This window comes from Sander lucioperca, chromosome 4 (genome assembly GCF_008315115.2).
Source record: "Sander lucioperca isolate FBNREF2018 chromosome 4, SLUC_FBN_1.2, whole genome shotgun sequence".
NCBI classification, from domain to species: Eukaryota; Metazoa; Chordata; class Actinopteri; order Perciformes; family Percidae; genus Sander; species Sander lucioperca.
In genome coordinates this window covers 8,200,832-8,221,478 of record NC_050176.1, presented here as the reverse complement: position 1 = coordinate 8,221,478, position 20,647 = coordinate 8,200,832, and the positions used below count along the sequence as shown (strand labels likewise).

General features: G+C 38.1%; 1 protein-coding gene across 1 annotated transcript; it reads right to left on the bottom strand.

The window, feature by feature from the left end:
* Positions 1-462: 462 nt before the first annotated feature.
* cygb2 (cytoglobin 2) lies at positions 463-17,742 on the bottom strand. The gene is made up of 3 exons (XM_031289454.2): positions 17,011-17,742; positions 6,362-6,593; positions 463-3,349 (listed from the first exon to the last, which is right to left on the bottom strand). Exons 1-3 carry the CDS (start codon positions 17,199-17,201, stop codon positions 3,185-3,187), a joined length of 588 nt encoding a protein of 195 aa, XP_031145314.1. The 5' UTR covers positions 17,202-17,742; the 3' UTR covers positions 463-3,184.
* Between the last annotated feature and the right edge of the window lie 2,905 nt (positions 17,743-20,647).

The window sequence follows — 20,647 nt, the reverse complement described above, 5'->3', positions numbered from 1 at the left end:
TTTGTGGTTTGTTTGACTCCTGTGTGTATTTTTATCCATGTATTAGCTTAAGACTCTCCAGTTCAAATGGAAAAGGAACTTGTTTAATAGTATCTCTTAGTAAACGTATTTACGTAGTTTTTACAGATACTGAAGCCAAGACTGGCTGTGGTTGTAATTGTTTTAATCCTGTTATCATGATCACATCCAGCAGATACAGTTAAATTATCTTGTTATCTCAGCAGGTTAATTATCTCCTTATCTCAAGCAAACAAAACTGTTATATAAAGATAGCAAGATATTAACTTGAGATAATAGAATTTTTTCTTCTATATACTGTATATATACAGTATATGTTAATAAGCAGGAGAGCCTTGGGTTTAACTTGCCTTTTTCATTTGCATGACAGAATCTAATCAGAAACATGCGGTTCTTTTTAATGATACTTCAATAAAATTGAATTGGCTTCTTTTGTTTTTGTAAGTTAACCTAATATTCATCCTGGTTTATGAAATTCAATCAATTTACACAGGGAGCCGTGATTGTTTACCAGCTTCCAAAGGGGAGTATGATAGCAACAGTTACGAAACTACTGGTCGAAGGCAAGGCATGATGTGTAATTAATAGCTTCAGGAAGTCATTTTTTAAATTGTGTAAATGTTTGAAGTGAGTAAAAGGCCTTTTTATGAAACATTCTTGTGAATGGCTGACATGGTGTGAAGGGTTTAAGACTATCTGTCCAGTCATAATTGTTTTTGTTCTCAGTGACGCGGTCCTAACGGAGGCAATGGGAAGTAACAGCAGATGAATGACCAAATGAGGAGGAGAGGAGACTCATTACTTCCTCATTAATGCCAGATGCCAATGACAAGGGGGCAGCTAGGAGATACAGGACGTCACTGGAGCAGATGCAAACTGAAGATTGGATCAAATGTCCATCCTAAACAGATTTGCAGTGTATGTTTGGGAATTGACCAGAGAGAGACTTGCAGATGGGGACAGTAAGCAGGAGTGCATGCAGTCCAAAGACTCTGATTACTGAAGCGCCGGTGACAATCTAAGGTAAAGAAAGTTAGTTTGACAGTATGCAACATGTTTAAGGAGGGGCGGATAACTGAATATGTCTGTATATGAGTTTAGAGAGAAACTGTGAGGCTTCCACCATTCCCCTGGTCAAATATATAGAAAGCATCCATTGTGTTATAGCAAAAGCAGTACAATTCATATGATGCATTTCATGTATTTGGATGCCTTTGGATACAATTTCTTGTGTTAGATGGGTCAGAGATCTAAGGGTGGCGCTTCTAAAGCTGACATGTTTTCCATAGATATCCGGAGTGATTTTCTAAAGCCCTTAATGGAGCCTTTAATGCCTCATGTCTCTCTGATGAAGAGGTAAACTAACTGACAGTCTTGTAAATATTAGCATGCCTGTGTGTGAGTGTGTACATGTCTGGTTGCTGATTGTGTCCACCTGCTGATATTTTCCATCTCACTTTCACAATGTTTGTGTGTAATGAAAGTGAAAAAAATTAAAGCACTGTTGCTAACAGCCCTCTTTAACACGTCAACAGACCAACCTGTCAATGAGTTGTAAACAAAGGCAGAAGAGTATGCACACTTGCCCACTGTACACTTATACAAACAACACCTCGGTAAAGTTAAACAAGACATTAAGAGCACGCAATGAATCAATAGAGAGAGAAAGGGGCACAGGTCCCCTAAACATGAGGATATATACTTTAGTAGGACACAAAGATAATCTATTAACAGTCAGCAGCTCCATGGTCCAATAGCCAGGGCTTCAACAACTAACTGCCCCCCTCTTAGAGCTTAAATATCACTTCTTGTCTAAACATTTCTTAATCTCTTTTTCAAATATCATAAGATCTAGACCTATTCATATGTGTGGCTTAGGCGGAAGATGCTTCTTTCACTGCAGGTTTCCACAGAAATGAACTCTGTAAAGTAATAATCCGCAACATTTTCATATAGCCTAAATAAATGTCTGTTTCTGCCATCCCCAGCTGACCGTTCACTAAAACACCCTATCCTGAACAGCCACTGCCCAACATAACGTTAGCTTATCTGTAACTATACACAGCAGGCCTGTCGAGCTTTGGATTTTTTCACATGCTAAAGCAATGTGCATGAAGCTGTATTGAGAGCAACATATGGTATTCAAGAGTTTGGAGGGTGCTGTTTTTTTTTTTTTAATCAAAAACACCAAAAGTTGAAGAGTGCAGTATATAAATAGTGTTTGTCTGCTCTAACCTACACTGCAACTGTTAGCATGCCTAGCTTCCAGCTAAAACTTAGTACTATAACACAGTATTACAGTATTTTTCTTTATCATAATGTACCATAATACTAGAACTACTGTATATAGCTATGCCACAATACAAAAACAATACTACTTCTTTGTTTCCATGTGTTCTAAATGTTTCAAGGTGAAGATGCTGTGTAGGACCTGTAGCTTTAGCCTTTTAGCATAATATGATGTAGCTGTTAAGAAGCCTTCAAGTACATATTTAAACCCTTTTAGAGGGTTTTTGTTAAAATGAGTTGGTTGGAAACAGCAAAAAAACTAACAGTAGCTAACATTAATTAGTTAGCTAGTGATAGTTGATCTAATCTGCTAGCAACAGTTGTTATTACTGGTGGCTAGATCGACAGTGTTCAGCTGAAAATGAGAAGCCTACCTCTGTCTGAAATCAAGGAACCACTGCTTCAAAAATTACCAAGAATTCTGAGTGGTAAATCTGACTTCATTATCATCGTAAACTGCATTGGAAAGCTTGACAGGCCTAGCAACAGTAACTAAGGGGGGCAGGGCTTAGCAAAGGGTAAATTGTCAATCAATGATGTGTTGTATGCTTTTGGCAGCAACAGTAGTTTGGAATAAACAGTAGAAGAACTGTATAGTGAGCAGTGATAGCTTCCGTGGCTAAAAAACACAGACCAGAGTACCACTGACTAAAACTTTATTAGAAAAAAAAAAAAGTGGTCTGGCTACATTGTTGGTGCAAAAGTGATCTCTGGGAAGTGCCATGTAGAAACACTACAGCAATGAAGGCTTAGCACCCAAAATGTCACAAAAATAAAGTTGCACGGATTACCACATTAATCTTATCCATGTCTGTGAAACCATCCTCACAGAACTTTTGCAATTGAAACTCTTTTACCACCTCTTCTTCCAAATTCTTCACACTGCTGAGCTGGAGACCTGGAGCCAACCCACCTCTGTGTAGGCCCCTGTCACATGCCAGTACACCGCCCCCATCAGTTTGGTCCACACCATCTGCACCTCTGCTGTGAAGAATTCTGGGAAATCTTCAGCCAACACCTCCAGCATCACGCTGCTCAGAATCTGGTTGATGAACATGGGGAGAAAAAGAAAGATTGAAAGAGTGTGAATATCATAATGGCAGGTGGAAGGAAGAGAGAGTAATGTAAAGTGAGAGCAGAGCGGTGGAAATAAAGAATCCAATTTGCTCTTACAGAAAAGTGGGCAAGGTAGGTGAGAATTGAAAATGATAACAGTAAAGCATGAAAGCAGTGGGTGGACAGGCAATACAAAGGGAATGAAAATGACAAAGTAGAGAGAAAGGACAACCCAGGTAGGAAGTGAAATGGAGTGAAGTAGGGAAATGAAAATGTGGATTTAAATGTGATAGATGAGCAGTGGCATTGAAGGCAGAACTGGGCACATGTAGAACCCCCTTAATTCTCACTTTGTTCCGGCAATAAAAAAGGTACAAACTGGGAAAGAATAAATTGCATTTTGGAAAAGAAGTTCTCAACACAAGCTTTCAGCCACATCTCACAACCTTCCTTATAGGATGGATGCAATAGTGATGGAGATGGTTGAGTTAAAAGACCCTTTTCAATTGCAGGAACTTTCCCCAGGAACTACGAATCTTTTTAGGAAGTCATCATGTTTCGACCGTAGAGATTAGGGTTTAAATTAAGTTCCGGGGACATTATTTTACCCCCAAAAAAGCCAGTCTTGTATAAAGTACTTGAAAGCAATACTTCAGTAAAAGTACAAATATCTTACCAGAAAATGACTTTGGTAGAAGTTAAAGTCTCCTTTTAGAATATTACTTGAGTAAAAGTCTTAAAGTATCTGATGTTTACTGTACTTAAGTATCAAAAGTAATGTTCTGATATTAAATGTACTTTAGTATTAGAAGTAAAAGTAAAAGTAAAAAAAACTTTATGGCCAAAGGTGTGTAACGTTATCTTCGTCGGGGGAGTCATCGTCTGTTACCATGACAGCAGAGCCTGCACCAGGTGCTTCCATGACACTATCAATCATTATGCTTCCTCCTCTTCTTCTTTAGTTTTGGCCTATGGTTGGGTTTTTTTGCCGCTTGGCAACAAACAGGCATTAAGTCACCAACTGGAATGGAGCGTGCATTATCTTGGCAATTTAGGAGCAATCATTTGCAAAACCTGCTTTTTTCCAGTGTAACAAATTTCTTCAGATTTTATTTTGCAGTAATGAGTAAATGTATACATTTTATTTAGGACATGTAGTGGAGTAAAAGTAAAACGGGTGGGTGAAAGGAATGGGCTGAAGGAACCTTTCAATTCCTTGAAAAGTAGTTCCTGGGACTAAAATCCCTGGGAACTTTGGGTGGACACCCGACTTAGTCATCATGTGACCTAAATATGGAATTTCTGTCATGTGACAAGAGGTGGGGATCGTAACGTCCTCCTATTCGATCACTTGTTATGTCACCAAAATTCCAACAAATTAAACCATCTCCATTACAACTGAGCAACTCCATGCACTAAGCCCATGGGATGTGATTGAAAACTGTGGAAATGATGGTGCCTTTAAGTTGGACCTTGTATTGCTGACCTTGTATGTACTATTTCCAAGAAATGAATGTTAAAGCTCAATAAATTACATGTTCAGAAGATGGTGCAGCCTTTATAGATGACATATGATGACTAAGCGTGACCTATTCATGAGCTATATTCATTTTCTTTATTTATTAACCAGTTGATTATTTTTTATTTATTATTCAGTCTATAAAACTATAAATATATTCAGTCCTCACATTTGAGGAGCTTCAACCAGCAAAAATGTTTGGTATTTTGTGTAATAAACCACTTGAAATGATTAATTAATCAGAAAAAAAAATTCTTGATAATGATGATGTGTTATTTCACCCAACACGTTCACCACCATCATGATCACCACAAAAATATTACATAATGACCTAAGAGGTTCACCCTTGTACATATGAGGTTAAGGGTATAGGGAATACACAGTGGGACTAATTGATTTAATGATTTATTCACAAAGTGATCAATACAATTTTAAAACGCATCGGAAGCCAGTGGATGAATGCTTAAATGGTGGTAATATGTCCTCTTCACAGCTGCATGTATGAACCAACTGCAGACGACATTCAAAAGACTTAAAGAGAGAAAGCATATGCTTCCCCTCTTCAGATGAAGAGGGAATCATATTTAAAAATCATAGTTTCACATTGAAAATTATGCAACCAACCATATGGTCTAAATTAAACACTGGATTAGACACACTAGACACACTTTTATGAAACTTATTAAAGGAATATGATTTTAAATAGGTGATTACATTTAAATAGGCAAAAGAATCCACTGTGGTATTAGATTGGTAATGAGAACATTTCTCTAGGGTGCTAATGGGATGCTTTGATATTTCAAGGGGCTGCTGAAGCAAGAAAATACTTCCGCTGTGCCACTTAACCATAAAGCACCTGACAATTATCTTTCATGACACAGTCTATTTTGTAGGTGTGTGCAAAAAAATCGATTTCGTATTCGAAATTGCGATTCAAGCTCTACCGATTCAAAAGAGTATATATACTATATATATATATTTTTATTTTTTTATTTTTATTTTTTTATTTTTTAATTGTATGTCTACTGCAATCACATGATACATAGATAGATACTTTATTGATCCCCAAGGGGAAATTCAAGGTCCCAGTAGCTTACATACAACACACACAACATACACATACATCATAACAGGATGTTAAAATAACAAATAACAAACAAATCCACATGAATAATATGGACAATAAACGATACTAAATAAACTAAATAAAAAAATCCACATGAATGTACTAAGGGATGTATAATATATATATATATATATATATATATATATACACATGGGAAAAGTAACTACATTTACATACTGTGAATCGTTTTTTTTGTTTTTTCTGTGAATCGAAAATCAATTTTGAATCGAATCGTGAGCCTAAAAATCGATATCGAATCGTGAAATTTTCATTTGTTTGATGGATACACCCATCAAGTGGTGAAAACTAGAGAGCAACACGTCTGGTAACAGTGGATCACTGCTTAAAGTTACCTTGAAGTACATGGGTTCCACCTTGTGTTTGATAGCATGGGCCTTTCCCACCAGGGCCAGCACTGACGACACCTTCTCCGGGTCATGGAGGTTCTCCACCACAGTATTGATGGCATTCATGACCCTGCGGGCATGGTGCCGAAGTTGGCTGCTTCGCTCCATCTCCTCTGGATCCTCCATGTCCTGGAACTGGCTGAAGTACTGTTTGGCTGATGGGAAGTTGACAAAGAACCTAAGGAGGCAAATACATTTCAGATCACTTTTTATATCCAAACCTCATGTAAAAACCTTGTGCTCTTTACTGAAAATGTGTAGATGTTGTAGAAACAGATGGCCATTGAAATTCCTCATGTTAATAACCAACAATTACCCCATCTCCATCATGCTAAACCCGCCATGTTAAAAGCAACACAAGTGACAGCGTGGAACAAACAAATATTCCTCACTTTGCTTGCTCTAAAATCAAGGTGATGGAGGTGCTGTACAAGAAATGCATGTTAGCATCCAGTTTGTGTCAGTCACCTTCCAGTCTGCTATACTTGAACAGTGACACACCATGTTATAACTCTGCCAGGCATTTGTTATAAAATGAATAGCAAGACTTGTCATTTGATGTTTTCTGTAAATACCACCAGTGACGTTGGAGGAGAAGAGGCTGCTGGAAGAACAGCCAGTAACAACAGAAGTGAGGAAAGCCGGTCAGTGTTTTTTTGGATAAAACCCAGTATGGCAGCATTATACATATACATACTCTACTTTTAAATTAAAGTTGGGATTTAAAAGTATCACTCTCATGGACTCATATAGTTGCAATTCACAAATAACAACAAATTCAAGGTGTGAATCAATTGGACCAACAGTCAGTGTTACAAGAGGGCCTGTGATGATGGTACATAATGATGCAAAGACACAGCCATCTCTTCACCAGTGGCTGTATTTATTGTGTGATACTCCCGAAAATGACAGGTAAAAAGAAAAACATACTTTTTTTTAGTGCCACCATATGGTCAAAACTGTATTTGTCCTGTATTTGTCCAGTTAATGACCCAATACCTGCAAAACATAAGCAATTCCCATCAGCCTCAGCTGTGTACTTATGTCTGTGTTCATCAATGCTAATTAACAAATGTTAGCATAATAACACACTAAAATTATTAGCATTTTGCTCCAAAGCATGCTGTGCCTATGTTTAGTCTCACATAGCTGCGAGCATGGCTGTAGACTCTTATTCTTGTTGTGTTTCTCAAAGGGTCTGGTTGATTGAGCAGGGAATGTGAACTGCAGCTACAGTATATGTTAGCGATGGTTGGATGCTGATACCTGAACTAAGGCCCCCAAACAAAACACTCCTCCTTCTAATGATGCCGTCATGCCACAAATCTACCATAATTCAAATTATGGTTAAGGTTTCTTATTTTCTTTATTGTTTTGTTTGCTTTTTTTCTTCTCTGGTTTGTCATAAAGAAAGGCTGAGGAAAATGAAAGGAGGAATTAGAAATGAGTGGAGGGAAAATGCTCCTGCTATGTATAATTTTCTGGTTCTGCATTGTAGTTTTGAAGGAATTTTACACAGAATCTAACAAGAAAGACCATTTCTACAATCCTGAATACAGATTGGAGAGGGAGTGAAGCATAAAGACCCCAAGAACATTACACAAGCTAGAAAGACATATTCGCTTAACATTGTTGTTACTATTCATTCTTGAATTGTTGCTGGAAATAAACTCAACATGACATCTATTCAGCTTAACTGTGACAAATCCTAATAGAAGCCCATAATAAAGCCAGTGGAAATCTATCATTATAAGAACCATGCATGCATCGCAAGATTTGACCAAAGTGGGGACTCATGCTTGAAAAATAAGACTTTACCCAAGAAACGAATGGCCTGAGGCTGTGAAGTCACTCTCTTTCCAATTTTATAACACTCATTATCAAAACATGACCCTCAGTCTGTAGACAATATCCCAAGGCCTTTAAATTGCACAGATGCAATAACTTCTAATCAATCTCTTGTGATTTCCTTCATTATTAAGTAGATTTTTGACTAAAACGTGATTTACACACACACACATACACACACACACACACACACACACACACACACACACACAATTTATCATGTATGTAAGTGTGCAATCCACCTCTGCACCATCAGTGTGACAGTAGTGCCTTGCAGAATATTTTACAGTGCTGTGTAGCTGATGAGGCCCTGATAGTTAAGATTGAGTGTAATTAGATTCAGGTGTGCTGAGGAGTGGTGTTTAATTTTAATTTTCGAGCATGTCTGGTGCTGTTTATGCCAGTGGATTAACCTGAAAGACACCGACTGAAGGCATAGTATTAAGCAGATAAAAAAAATGTTTGCGAACGTTAGTTGACTTTAGCCTATCCGTGTTGCCAGATCTTGCAAGACTGTTGCTGGGACAGAAACAGGTCTCGTACAAAGTAAGCTTTTTCCTGATTTGTCCGTCTGGAAATTGCCATTCTAGTGACAGAATGTTCGGGAGATATGTGGCTTGTGAAAAATGAGTACAATATTTACTTTGGTGACAATGGGACGATATAATCGGCCATATTCTGTTTTCACGTTCATTTTCCCGTAAGAATCAATACACTCAGGACCTGCCGCTAGTCTCCTAAAGAGGTGAGGTATTGGCAAAACCCACATGACACAGATATAATAAAATAATGTTGACCATATCACTGTTTTAGTTAAGCGTGTTAGCATGCTAATTTGCTAATTAGCTAACAAACAAAACACATAGTACAGCTGAGGCTGATGGGAATGCCATTAGTTTTGCAGGTCATAAACCACCAAAGTATTGGACAAAGTGAAATTTAGAACTGATGATGGTGCTAGATGAAAAGTCAGAGGATCATCAAAGTCATTAGGATTCATTCATTCAATTGTCGGGACAAAAGTGGTGAAATAACCAAACAACAGACTGACATTGCCATATAGAGCCACGCTACTGTGGCTTAAAGTGAACGTTAGTATAGTTTGGTTATGAAAAAGTGGTAAAGCTAACCTATCCTAACATCCTCTCACAAACCTGGGAAACAGTTTCAGCTGTTGTCTAACAGACAAAATAACTGGTCCTTACCAAGCTTCACCTCAGAGCTTTTCAAAATTAATTAAAAACTTGTGATGTGAGAGAAAATGACACTAATCTCTGATGTGTCTGGATTGCGTTTGAGGTCTGCCCAGTGAGCACAACGAGAGTTTTTTTAAGGTGCAGATTTAGTAAATTCCATTCTTAAACCACCCTGGTAGATGTAAGAGGAGAGATAAACACAGAAAATGTAAATTGTCTGCTGGGATTCTTGTTACAAAGATTTGTTTTGATTCAGGGGTTTGACAGTTTTCATCACAGCCGACTGTGTGGTCACAGCAGCTCAGTAAGAGGGAAGAAAGAAAGTATGCCAAAGCAATAAGTTTCCACAAGCTTAGCTAAAGGTGTATGTGAGAAATTTGGCAGATACTGTCATTTTTTACAGACATTTAAAGTAAAACACTGATTTTCAGCCTGAGCTTTACACCATGTGTTGAGGCAATAATTCTTTTATGTTACCATGTTTAAAGATTTTTTGTTTAATGACACAATAATTAAGCATTAAGCATGCATGCACGCAAGCACGCACGCATGCACGCATGCACGCAGGCATACACACACACACACACACACACACACACTTCTGCTCTGACCCACTTTAAATCTTGTCAGTGCTCCAGCTGACTAGAATTGCTCGTACAGTTACTTCCCAGTTGGAGATTGGCCCTCGGCAGCCCTGCTACACTACATCCCACAGATCCTATGTCATGCTATACCTACAAAGGCTTGGAATGCCTGTAGCACTGCTAGCTTGGCTCTACCAGCTGTCACGATATATACACACTCTTTTCCTTGGTGACAGGAATAATACATACTGTCTAGTAGCTCTTGTTATGCTCAGACAAAGTTAACTGCAGCGCTTTAACAAAACAGTGCTGCTCTGATGTTTTCTTTGAAGAAAAAAAGAGTTATTTTTTCTGTGCCTGTCTTCTTATGTTGGAATGATAATTGTTTAATCCCTTGTAGCTAAGGCATGGTTTTACAGTACAGTACATTCAAATAATATATGCAACAGGCACAGGAAACCTTTTTCTGATCTGGTGTTTCAGCATCTAAAAGTCCCTATCATCCTTTAAAGTGGATCCCATGACCCTCAGAATTTAAGATTTGAAAAGTTTACCAATATTCTAGAAAGTATGTTCTCTTAAAAGAACCCAATGTGAAGGATTGCACTGACTTATTTGGGGTTTGGTTCCTGGAAGATTGTGTACATAGTGATTTACATCCAGTGCCACTGTTCAGTGCCAACACGGTAAGTATTGTACCCTTTATGTAGCGAGGCAGAACATGAGAGCGTGGAGGTTGGAGTGATGGGGTTATGGATGGGTGTGTAGAACATCAGAGTTTCATGCAGGAGACCAGAGACCTAAACACCATCTTCCAATGTAGATCAATTTACTTAAAGATAGAATAAAAAAATCAGCCAGGCCGATATATCGGCCGATATTAGCTTATTACAGTTACATCTGTATCTGTGTATATGTCAGCCTGTAAGTGACAAAGTGACAAATTTCAGTAGAGAAAATTAATGCCAAACTAGGTTTAAGCTCATTTTGAAACAATTTCACTGTTACAGTTTGTCCACTATAGAGCAAAGAAAAGTTGATTTTTGTACTGTAAAAATAATAAATCAAGGGATCACATGAGAATTGTTTGTGTTATGTTTATTTTTATAAAGTGCATATATATAATTATCAGATTTTTTAAACTCAAAAATCAGATCAGATTTTTTAAACTCAAAAATCTATAAATTATAGTAATTATAAGTATAAATGTAAGTGATACAATAGTTTTTATTAATGGTAACCACAATCTTTACCTTAAGTGTTTTTAATTGCCCAACCCTAAGCAGACCTTAACCATACTAAACTATATTTTTCATATGAGACCATCTCGTTATTTATTATCATTTACATAATATCCAAAACCAAAATCTAAATTTGTATTGCTGACATTAAATATAACACTACAAAAACTCCAGCTATGTGGCTTAATACACTTACTTTATATGTAAACAAAACCAGTCAAGCCTGAAGTTTAATGAGAAGAGAGAGTTGTCATTATATGTACATGCATTGTTTTTGTTTAAGTTTGTGTTTAACCCTTAACCCCTATACGGGCCTGGCAGGCATAATTCACCAATTCAAGATGCAAGTTCTCATTTCATTTTCTTACTTTATTGACAATGCTAATCACCACATGCACTGTTAGTATACAGTATTAAGATGATGTGTGATAAAACATCAGTATATGGATAAATCACATGCTAAGCACCAATTCATTGTTAGGTGTGTAATATACTTCCGTACATATACATAATAGGAAAGATATAGGGGAACACAGTGACTTCCTGATCCTTAATATGTTGTGTGTGTAACTGTAATACTACATGTCTCTAGAGGCACGGTGGGAGACATTTTGTCCCTGTGTGAGAGGAGTGCTGGTGTTTAGTATTTTGGAGAGCTCTTAACACATTCTTGCACCTGCCTCTGCATTTAAATGAAGTCATCAAAGCCAACGCAGCACCATTAGTGGGGCTTGTTAATCACATTTTGATTACAGTGGTAGAGTTTTTCTAATTCTATGGAGTATCATGAACCACCTTGAGCCAGTCAAGGACGTCTTTTTCACAAGGCAAACTCCATGACTCCATACTGCTGGCTTAATTATTGACGAAAATAAAAACAACCTATATATTCCTGATTTTAGTAGACCTACTGTATTAACTGAAATGTCTCAACAACTGTTGGATAGATTGTACAGACATTCTTGTTCCCCAGACAATAAATCCTAATGACTTTGGTGATCCCCTTACTTTTCCTCTAGCGCCACCAGCAGGTTGACATGTTCTGGTTTTGAGTGACATATCTTGTGGAGCTAATGGATTCCCCTAAATGTGGTATAGACTTTTAGGGTCCCCAGAGGATGATCTGATGATTAATGCCATTTCCATCCGCCTCAACTGTAATTGTAGTGCTAATTAGCTAATCTTAGCATGCTCACAAGTAACATTGTTAGCATTTAGCTCAAAGCACAGCTGTGCAGTGTGTACAGCCTGACAGCATGCCTGTAGACTTTTATTCTTGTTTTCTTCCTTTCTTGATTTGTTATATCGATAGGTTGTGCTTTCTTACATTAAAAAAAGAAGCTTCCTGCTTGACAGGGCTTTCATACAAAGCACATTGTTTGCGCAAAGTTGGCCGTTTGTTTGTGTGTTTTTTTTAGTTTTTTTTTAGAATTACATCATGAAGGTTATGGTTGTGTGGCCAAGTTAGCTCAGTTGGTAGAGCAGGCGCACATAGGTTTACTCCTCGACGCAGCGGTCGCGGGTTTCTGTCCTCTGAAAATAAAGGCCTAAAAATGCCCAAAAAAAGAATCTTAAAAAAAGAAAAAAAAATTACATCATGAAGAGGGAAGCCAGAACAAGTGGGCCTTTCATTGTCCATTTTAAATCTAAAGTCTAAATAAACTACTTGATATGATAGCAGCTAACTATGATGCTACATTGGAATTAATGTGGAATATGTTAACAATTACAATATTAATTTTCTATTTTTACTAATTCGTGCTTGAGATTTGTTAAAGTCCTGGTAACATCACAAAGTAGGGAATTCAGAAACAGAATTTATTTCATCTCCATTTTTTTCCCCATTGAAATGTGCATCATCACTTTTTGCAGCACATTTGAGGTACAACTTTAATTTGGTTGAACTCTGAAACCAGAGCAGTGTGCGCATCACATACGTGCAGCTGCTCTCTCTATCGGAAATAATGGTCTTCCACGTACTTATGTGTGAAAGCTCTATAATGCCGCATTTCAATTACAGTGCATGGTTCAACTCATCTCGACTTGCTCTATTTTGGTTTTCCATTGACAAATTGTCGATAGTACCTGGTACTTTTTTTGCTACCACCTCGTTTTGGGGTTCCAAGCGAGCTGAGCCGAGTACACCAATCCTATTTGTGTGTCTTGCTCCAATGATCTGTTATAAATACAGCATTAAATATTTCAAATGAATTAAGTGAGATTGTCTCAAAACTCTGTTTCACTGTGACAATTATCTTCTGCTTGGTGAAAATATGCTTGAATCCTACCATCAGTACTGTCAGTACAACAGTACTATTTAAGTCAAAGTATGCAGTATGTAAGTATGAGTATGCAGGGTTTGATTGTATTCACAAAGATGCCATATGCACTGTTCTGCTGACGCCTGGGGTGCTCTCACTCTTTGGTGCAATTGCATTTGTACACATTGGTGAGATCAACTGAGGCTATTGTCACTGTCTATTCCCTCGATGCATCCAGGCACATGGATTGACATGAAAATGCAAATCTGTGATCACATGTGGGACATTGTGTACTGATCTCAAAAAAAAGATATCCATGGTTCAAGACTCTGACCAAGAGTCAGCCTCAGGTTATGTTAGGTAACTGACGAACCGCTAGCCAACTGTTGATAGTCACACTGCTTTAATTGTGAGACGGAGATAAAATAATGAAAATGTAAAGTGCTGAAACAATCAGTCGACTCGATTAGTAAATAAACAGAGAGTTATGCCAAACACTCACTAATACTTGAAGCAATAAGATTATAGCTTTTCTGTCGTGTGTTATAACTGAATACATTTGGGTTTTGGACTGCTGGTCAGACAAAAGCAATCCAAAGGCGTTACCTTGGACTTTGACGTTGATTCTTTGTTTGATTATTTGGATGTATATTCAAAATACCAACATACAAACAGTTGGCAATGAGGAATTTCTTAAAGGAATATTGACACTTACTTTTAATGCCTTCTTGTCGAGAGCTTGATGAGAAGATTGATACCACACTCATGTCTGAGAGTGGTATCAATCTTGTCGTCTTACTCTTAGCAAGCAAGTGAATTAGCACATTTTCATAAAATTCCTTTTTTTCCTTTTTTTTTAAATCTCTGGTGATTATTAATAAATTCTTGAAAATGCAGGCCAAAGCTGATGCCTGGTATTTGTAAATGATGCTAAGTTTGATTCAATCCATAATGAAAATAATCGTTTGTTGCAGCTCTAGTTGCATATTCTCTCACTTTCTGTCTTGCACACTGTCAACTTATTATGTGTGTTGTGTTGCTCTTTGACTACAAGAAGCTCTAAAAGTTGTCAATATGTATCTATACCAGAGTCAGCAAAACACATTTCTGGTATGTAATGTGTTTGGTAGCTTTGACATAATTGAATTTGTTGGTCATCACCACCAACTGAGATGTGCCATCTCTTCATAAAGGGAGGAGAAAATATTGCAAATTAGGGAAAGAAAGGTATTTAAGAAATGTAAAAGGAGTGACAGAAGAGAAGACAAATAGTGTGGCATGGAGGAAGACATTTAAGTGCCAAAGCTTGTTGCTGTCATCCACAGCACAACACACACACACACACACACACACACACACACACACACACACACACACACACACACACACACACACACACACACACATATATAAAGAAAAGATGCTCTCTGCCCCTTTTCACTCTCTCCCTCAGGGATTCTCGTCACCCCAAACCGTAAATCAGTTTGTCTCACTCACATCAGTCTCCTTGGCTACGACTCGCTGTCCATTCTAACAAGCCCTTCAGGGCTTTCTTAGTGTAACACTGAGACAGTTTAGCTGGGGACATTCAAACGAATCAGGTCTTTCTTCTTTGATATATAAAAAAAAGACATGAAAAGAAGCAGGAAAAACACAGTCAAGCCGTGTTACATCGAGTTGGTCTGCAACACTCTACAGTGAAGCTTCACAGAGAATTACTGCCTGTTGAAGGTTAGGCACTTGGAAGGAAAATGTTTGATTTTATATTAATGGATATGTTTTGACAACTTAAGAAGACAGTAGCGCTGATTTAGCAAGAGCTGTGAGTAATATGAGAACAAGGTTACAAGCTTACAAGCTTACAGTATATCCAAAGATAAAAATGTATGAGGCATAAACTATCTTCTATGCATGAATTTGAGATAAATGTAAATGAACGGAGCATAAATTCAACATCTCATACATTTTCAAAGACATAGGGTGTCTTGTGATACTGAGAAGTGGACTATGGAGTATTTCTTCAGCAACACTTGTCACAGCTTGGTTATTGGTGAGAGGTTGAGAGAATAAGTGCAATGCATGATATGTGTGTGTGTGCGTGTGTGTGTGTGTGTGTGTGTGTGTGTGTGTGTGTGTGTGTGTGTGTGTGTGTGTGTGTGTGTAGCTACTGTACCAAATAATTAAGAAACTCAGCAAACCAACACCCACCAAAACACCAGCACAGTAACCTTTAGTATACTGTGCACTGCGGATTTCACGTCAGATTTCAGCAGATTCCCTTTACACAAAAAAAAGATGTTATAATTGTGCAACACAATGTCACCTGTTACAACCTCTACAAAGGATTAAAGAAAACTGGGACAAAAATTAAATTCAATTTGAATTTTTAAATCTAAAATTTTCCCTGAGATTTGATATGATCCTACATGTTCCTACTATTATCGCTAATATCAATACATTTGATACACTATTCAGATGTGCATATTTTGTTTTTCAAACCATTTGTTTGCTACTGGTCACTTTTCACCACATTTGTGCTCTCTGTATTTCTTGGATAGGCCTACTCACCAGCAACAACAAAAAAGGGAGGCTTTCGAGAAATACCTCATACATAGTCTCACATTGCCAGACCTATCTCGAAAGCACTGTGTCAAGGAATGAGTATGGTCTGGCTACATCGCCTATCTATTCTGGGATAGGAGAAAAAATGCTCTTGCTTGTTTGTATTTCTTTAAACCAATTAACAGCCGTCCTGGGCAGTGCTAAGCCCAGATAGCAGAGATAGCAAGAGAGGAGGAACATCCGGCTTTCGAGAGACTCGTTCGGATGTCAGGCTGTATCCCAGCAATGTACTTACATCTGTTGAGTCAGACTACCTTATGCAAGGTCATTCTCATTTACATCAGCAGTGATGTCGAGCACTTTTCATAACCAATCATGAGCCTTTAATGTTGTAAATGTTTTGTAAAACAAAAAGCTCTGGAAATGTTTCTCAGCATACAAAGAAATTACTTTGAAATTGTAAAGATGTGTTTCATTTTCTAAAGTAATCTTTTTTGACATGACATTTCAGGAGAATCTGGTGTGTCTCTTCCTTTGCCTTCATGTGTCCTCTATGTGTTTGATGTAAATACAAACAGAACGCCAAGGACAGAAGACAAATTAAGAGACAGAGATCTCATTACTTTACTTCCCAACTACTTATTATTAAGGATGCACTGGATGATTAATTGATCACAGAGAATTAATAGAAGGTTTCAGGATTCACTGTGAGAATGAATCCAAACAGAGCAACATAGAACGCTCAAGCAAACAGCCTTAAACTTAAGCATCTCAAACTGTAAAGTACAGAATGTATTCACTGATTAGTTGTTTGAAAGTTTACACACATTATTGAGACAAATCTTGGAGTTTTTCACAGTGACTGAATAAAATCCTCGGCTTTTACTTCTTGACGAAACTCACCTTATGAGCACAGACACCCCCACGTCCTCGCAGTTCTTGTAAACGTGCCCCCACGTGTCCTGGATGATCTCCCTCTCGGTGTCGGACAGCGGCTCGGCACGCTCCGGACGATCCTCCTCTCCTCTCTGCACTCCCAGCAGCTGCGGAGCTAGAGGTGGAGAGGGCGGCGGCGGAGACTCCCTACGAGACATCCTCCTGCGGCGCAGCAGCCCGGAGGCTCCCAGCAGCACCCGGGGGAGGTAGGGAGCAAGGGAGGGGGGGAGGGAGATGGAGAGCTGAGACCCCACGGCGGGAGCTGGGAGAGGAGAGTCGGGATGAGAAGAGGAGGAATGGGAGGGGGGAGGGGGGCGGGGGAGAAGGAGAAGAGGTGGCAAGTGGCGCTCACAACCAAAAAAAGAAAAGGGAAAATAAAGCACCCAATCCCCCCACTGCCACCCACCAAGCTCTCACGCTCCAAACTCTCCCTCGCTTGTCCTCCTTCCAACTGAAAACTTATTTCTCTCACTGGTTTGCTCTCTCCTCTTTTCTTTTCTCCTCACTTTTTCCACTTCTCCTCTCCCCACCTCTCTCTCTCTTTCTCCCTCTCTCCCACAGTGAGGGAGATGCTTGTCAGTGATGCTGCTGTTCTCCCGTCACTACTCTCCCTCTCTCTGATCCTCTCGCTCTGGTGGAAGAGATGAGGTGTTCGGAGTGTGGTGTGTGTGTTGTGAGGACCTGATGGAATGAGAGCAGAGTGGGGAGGAAAACAGAGAGAGAGAGAGAGAGAGAGAGAGAGAGAGAGAGGCGTGGAGAAATCGAGAGATAAAGAGGGGGAGACAGAGAGAGAGAGCATCAAGGGTCTCTGACAACACCTCCCCAACGCACGCAACTACATTGTCTCTGCACATGTCTGACACACATCCAGTGAGTAAGAATGTGTTTGTCTAAATCTCTGTCTGTTTAAGAGACACATATCAACATCAAAATAGATAGCCTATATAAAGCACTTGTTATTGTTATTATACAAAAAATACATTCCCTCTGCATGTGTCCAAAAGCAATTTTAAGAATTTGACGTAAATATTTTTAATAATGTATAGATGACAATAATTTCTTCACGATCAAAGAGTCACAGAATCTAAATGTCTTGGAAATCTGGCTTGATAAGAAATGTAAATGTATTGTAGCAAAACTTGTTGGCAAAAACTGTAACAGATGCTTGGCCTATTGTCGGAAACAGAAGCAGCTTCCCTCTGACTTGTAAAAATAAGATTGTTGCACCAGTTTTCCTTTTAGTTCTGGATTATGTCAAATATCGACATGCTGCTGCCTCCGCTCTGAAGCCCCTAGATTTCATTTACCACTCTGCCTTCAGGTTCAATACTGGTGATAACAACACTCACCACTGCTTTCTATCTCATCTTTAGTGCTCTGGCATTTCATATTATTCCAGTGACTGGTTTAATGCTCCAGGAGCCCTGAACCAGAACTGGAGACCAGACTGCCGCTGCCAGCGGTCTCATGGAATAAAATAAAAATCCAACCACTTCTCTGTAACATTAATAACATACTCAATCTATACCTGCCTGTGATTGATTTGACTGAGTCTGCACCTTGTTTTTTGCCAGTTTTCTGTTGTTTTTTTTTTACTTTGTTTGTTCTTTCTATTTTGTTTCTCTTGTTCTATTAAACTGTTGTTGACATAAACGCTCAGCCAACCTATCCTGTATACATAAAGGTTACATAAATAAATAAAAATAAAACATCTTATCAATGTTTTGAAAAAACTATTTCAGGCTTTATGACCCTGCTAGATTATAAAAAACGTCCTTCATTGTTTAGCTAAAACAGAAACAGTGTAGGACTAGCAGCTCAGATCATTACCAGTAGACCATTACCACAGACAGATGACTAATAACCAGTGGACAGACATGAAACTGTCTTTAATGACGTATAATATGTGTAATGTATAAAATGACCACACATGGAGCTTCTGACATGACAGTATTTGTATAATCAAACTGTAAAGGACATATTAAGAACATTACAAAAGATGGATAGCCAAAATACTGTACAAACAGATCTTTTTTAATCTTCACTTATATAACTGCTTCATATTATAATTTCCATTGCTTTCTTATTTTTCTTTATCCACTATATTCCATTATATGCCATGGAAACATATATCTGTTTACATGACGTGCCAAAAAAATGCACATTTAAATTTGGAGGCGGGGAATTATAGCTACTTGTGCTGAAGAGGTGCAGCTCCAATGATCAGAGGGCACAGGCTGAGAAATAAAGATGTGTGTGAGCAGGTTCTGCTTCTCCACAAACTCTCTCTGGACATTGCAGCGGACAGTTTGTCGGGTAAAGAGGAAGCTAAGGACAACTGGGGATAGGAGAGGAAATATATCAGAATTGCATTACTGTCAATGCACTGGCTGCTACATAATCACAATATTTCATTGCTTTTTTAATCACTCCCATTTTACTCAATACCCATTGTTGATAACATATTCAGAACCAATTTTTTTCTTCAAAAGATCTAATTAACCAGTACTTTTGAATCTGATGTTGTACCCAGGATTTTAGAAATACTGAAGTCATAGTCATAAGTCCAATTAATCACTGCTAACACCCCTAGAAAATGTTCTCAAGACAGCGAAAGTCAAGTCTCTGTTAAAATGATGTGGCTTTTTCACTTTTTTTTAATTTAATTTAATTGACTGTTCAATTATATTTTCTCTTACTTGGATCTCCCCACATGATAAAATCTCAATCCTATAGGGTTGCAAAATTCCAGAAATATTCAAGGTGGAAACTTTCCATTGGAATTTATGGGAATTAACGGGAATTAACTGGAAATAAAGGGGTTATTTGCTCAGGCTGTATTTACCGTGTCCTGTGCGGATAGAAAGAAAGCTTTTACCAAATCATAAGAAGATATAATCCATTCATTTGCCAAAAAACTCAATTAACTTGTCAAATACATACAATGTGAAATGTGCCATGTGGTGAGTTAGCTACATGTAGCTAGCAAGTGAACTGATGGGGAAAGGTACTTTGGAATTTTGAGCCAACATTGTAGGCTGTGTGCAAACTTAAGGGTTTAAAGTGAACAACTAATGTATAAAATAAATGATTTACAATAATTAAAATTATAATTAATAATAATAATTAATTAAAAACTCTTCAAATAGCAGGCTCAATCAAGCTACATCCCACATGGCATTAACCCTTCACAACTCAGTCCTGTCAGGAATATAACAGTCTGGAAAAACACTGGAATCAGTAAAACAATAAGCATAAAGTATAATGTAATGTAATGTAACGTAAAGTGTAAAGTGTAAACTGACTTTTTCCAGGATGCTAAAATGCCCAAATTCCATGGAAAGTACTGTGGACAGACAGTTAAGTGTCCTTCACTAATAGCTATTACCCTAGTCTATTGAGTCCTAAAAGGAATAAAAACATCTAAATGTGGGTTCAGACTATTTCACCTGTTTCCAGTAGACATTTGCTTGCTTTGAGAACTAAAAATGACCATAACAAAAGGACAGACCAACAAATAAAATTAAGAGGAATGACACTTAAGCAAGATGATTCGTTTTGGAAAAAGGTGAAATCATTTCACCCCACTGAAAAAAATATGATT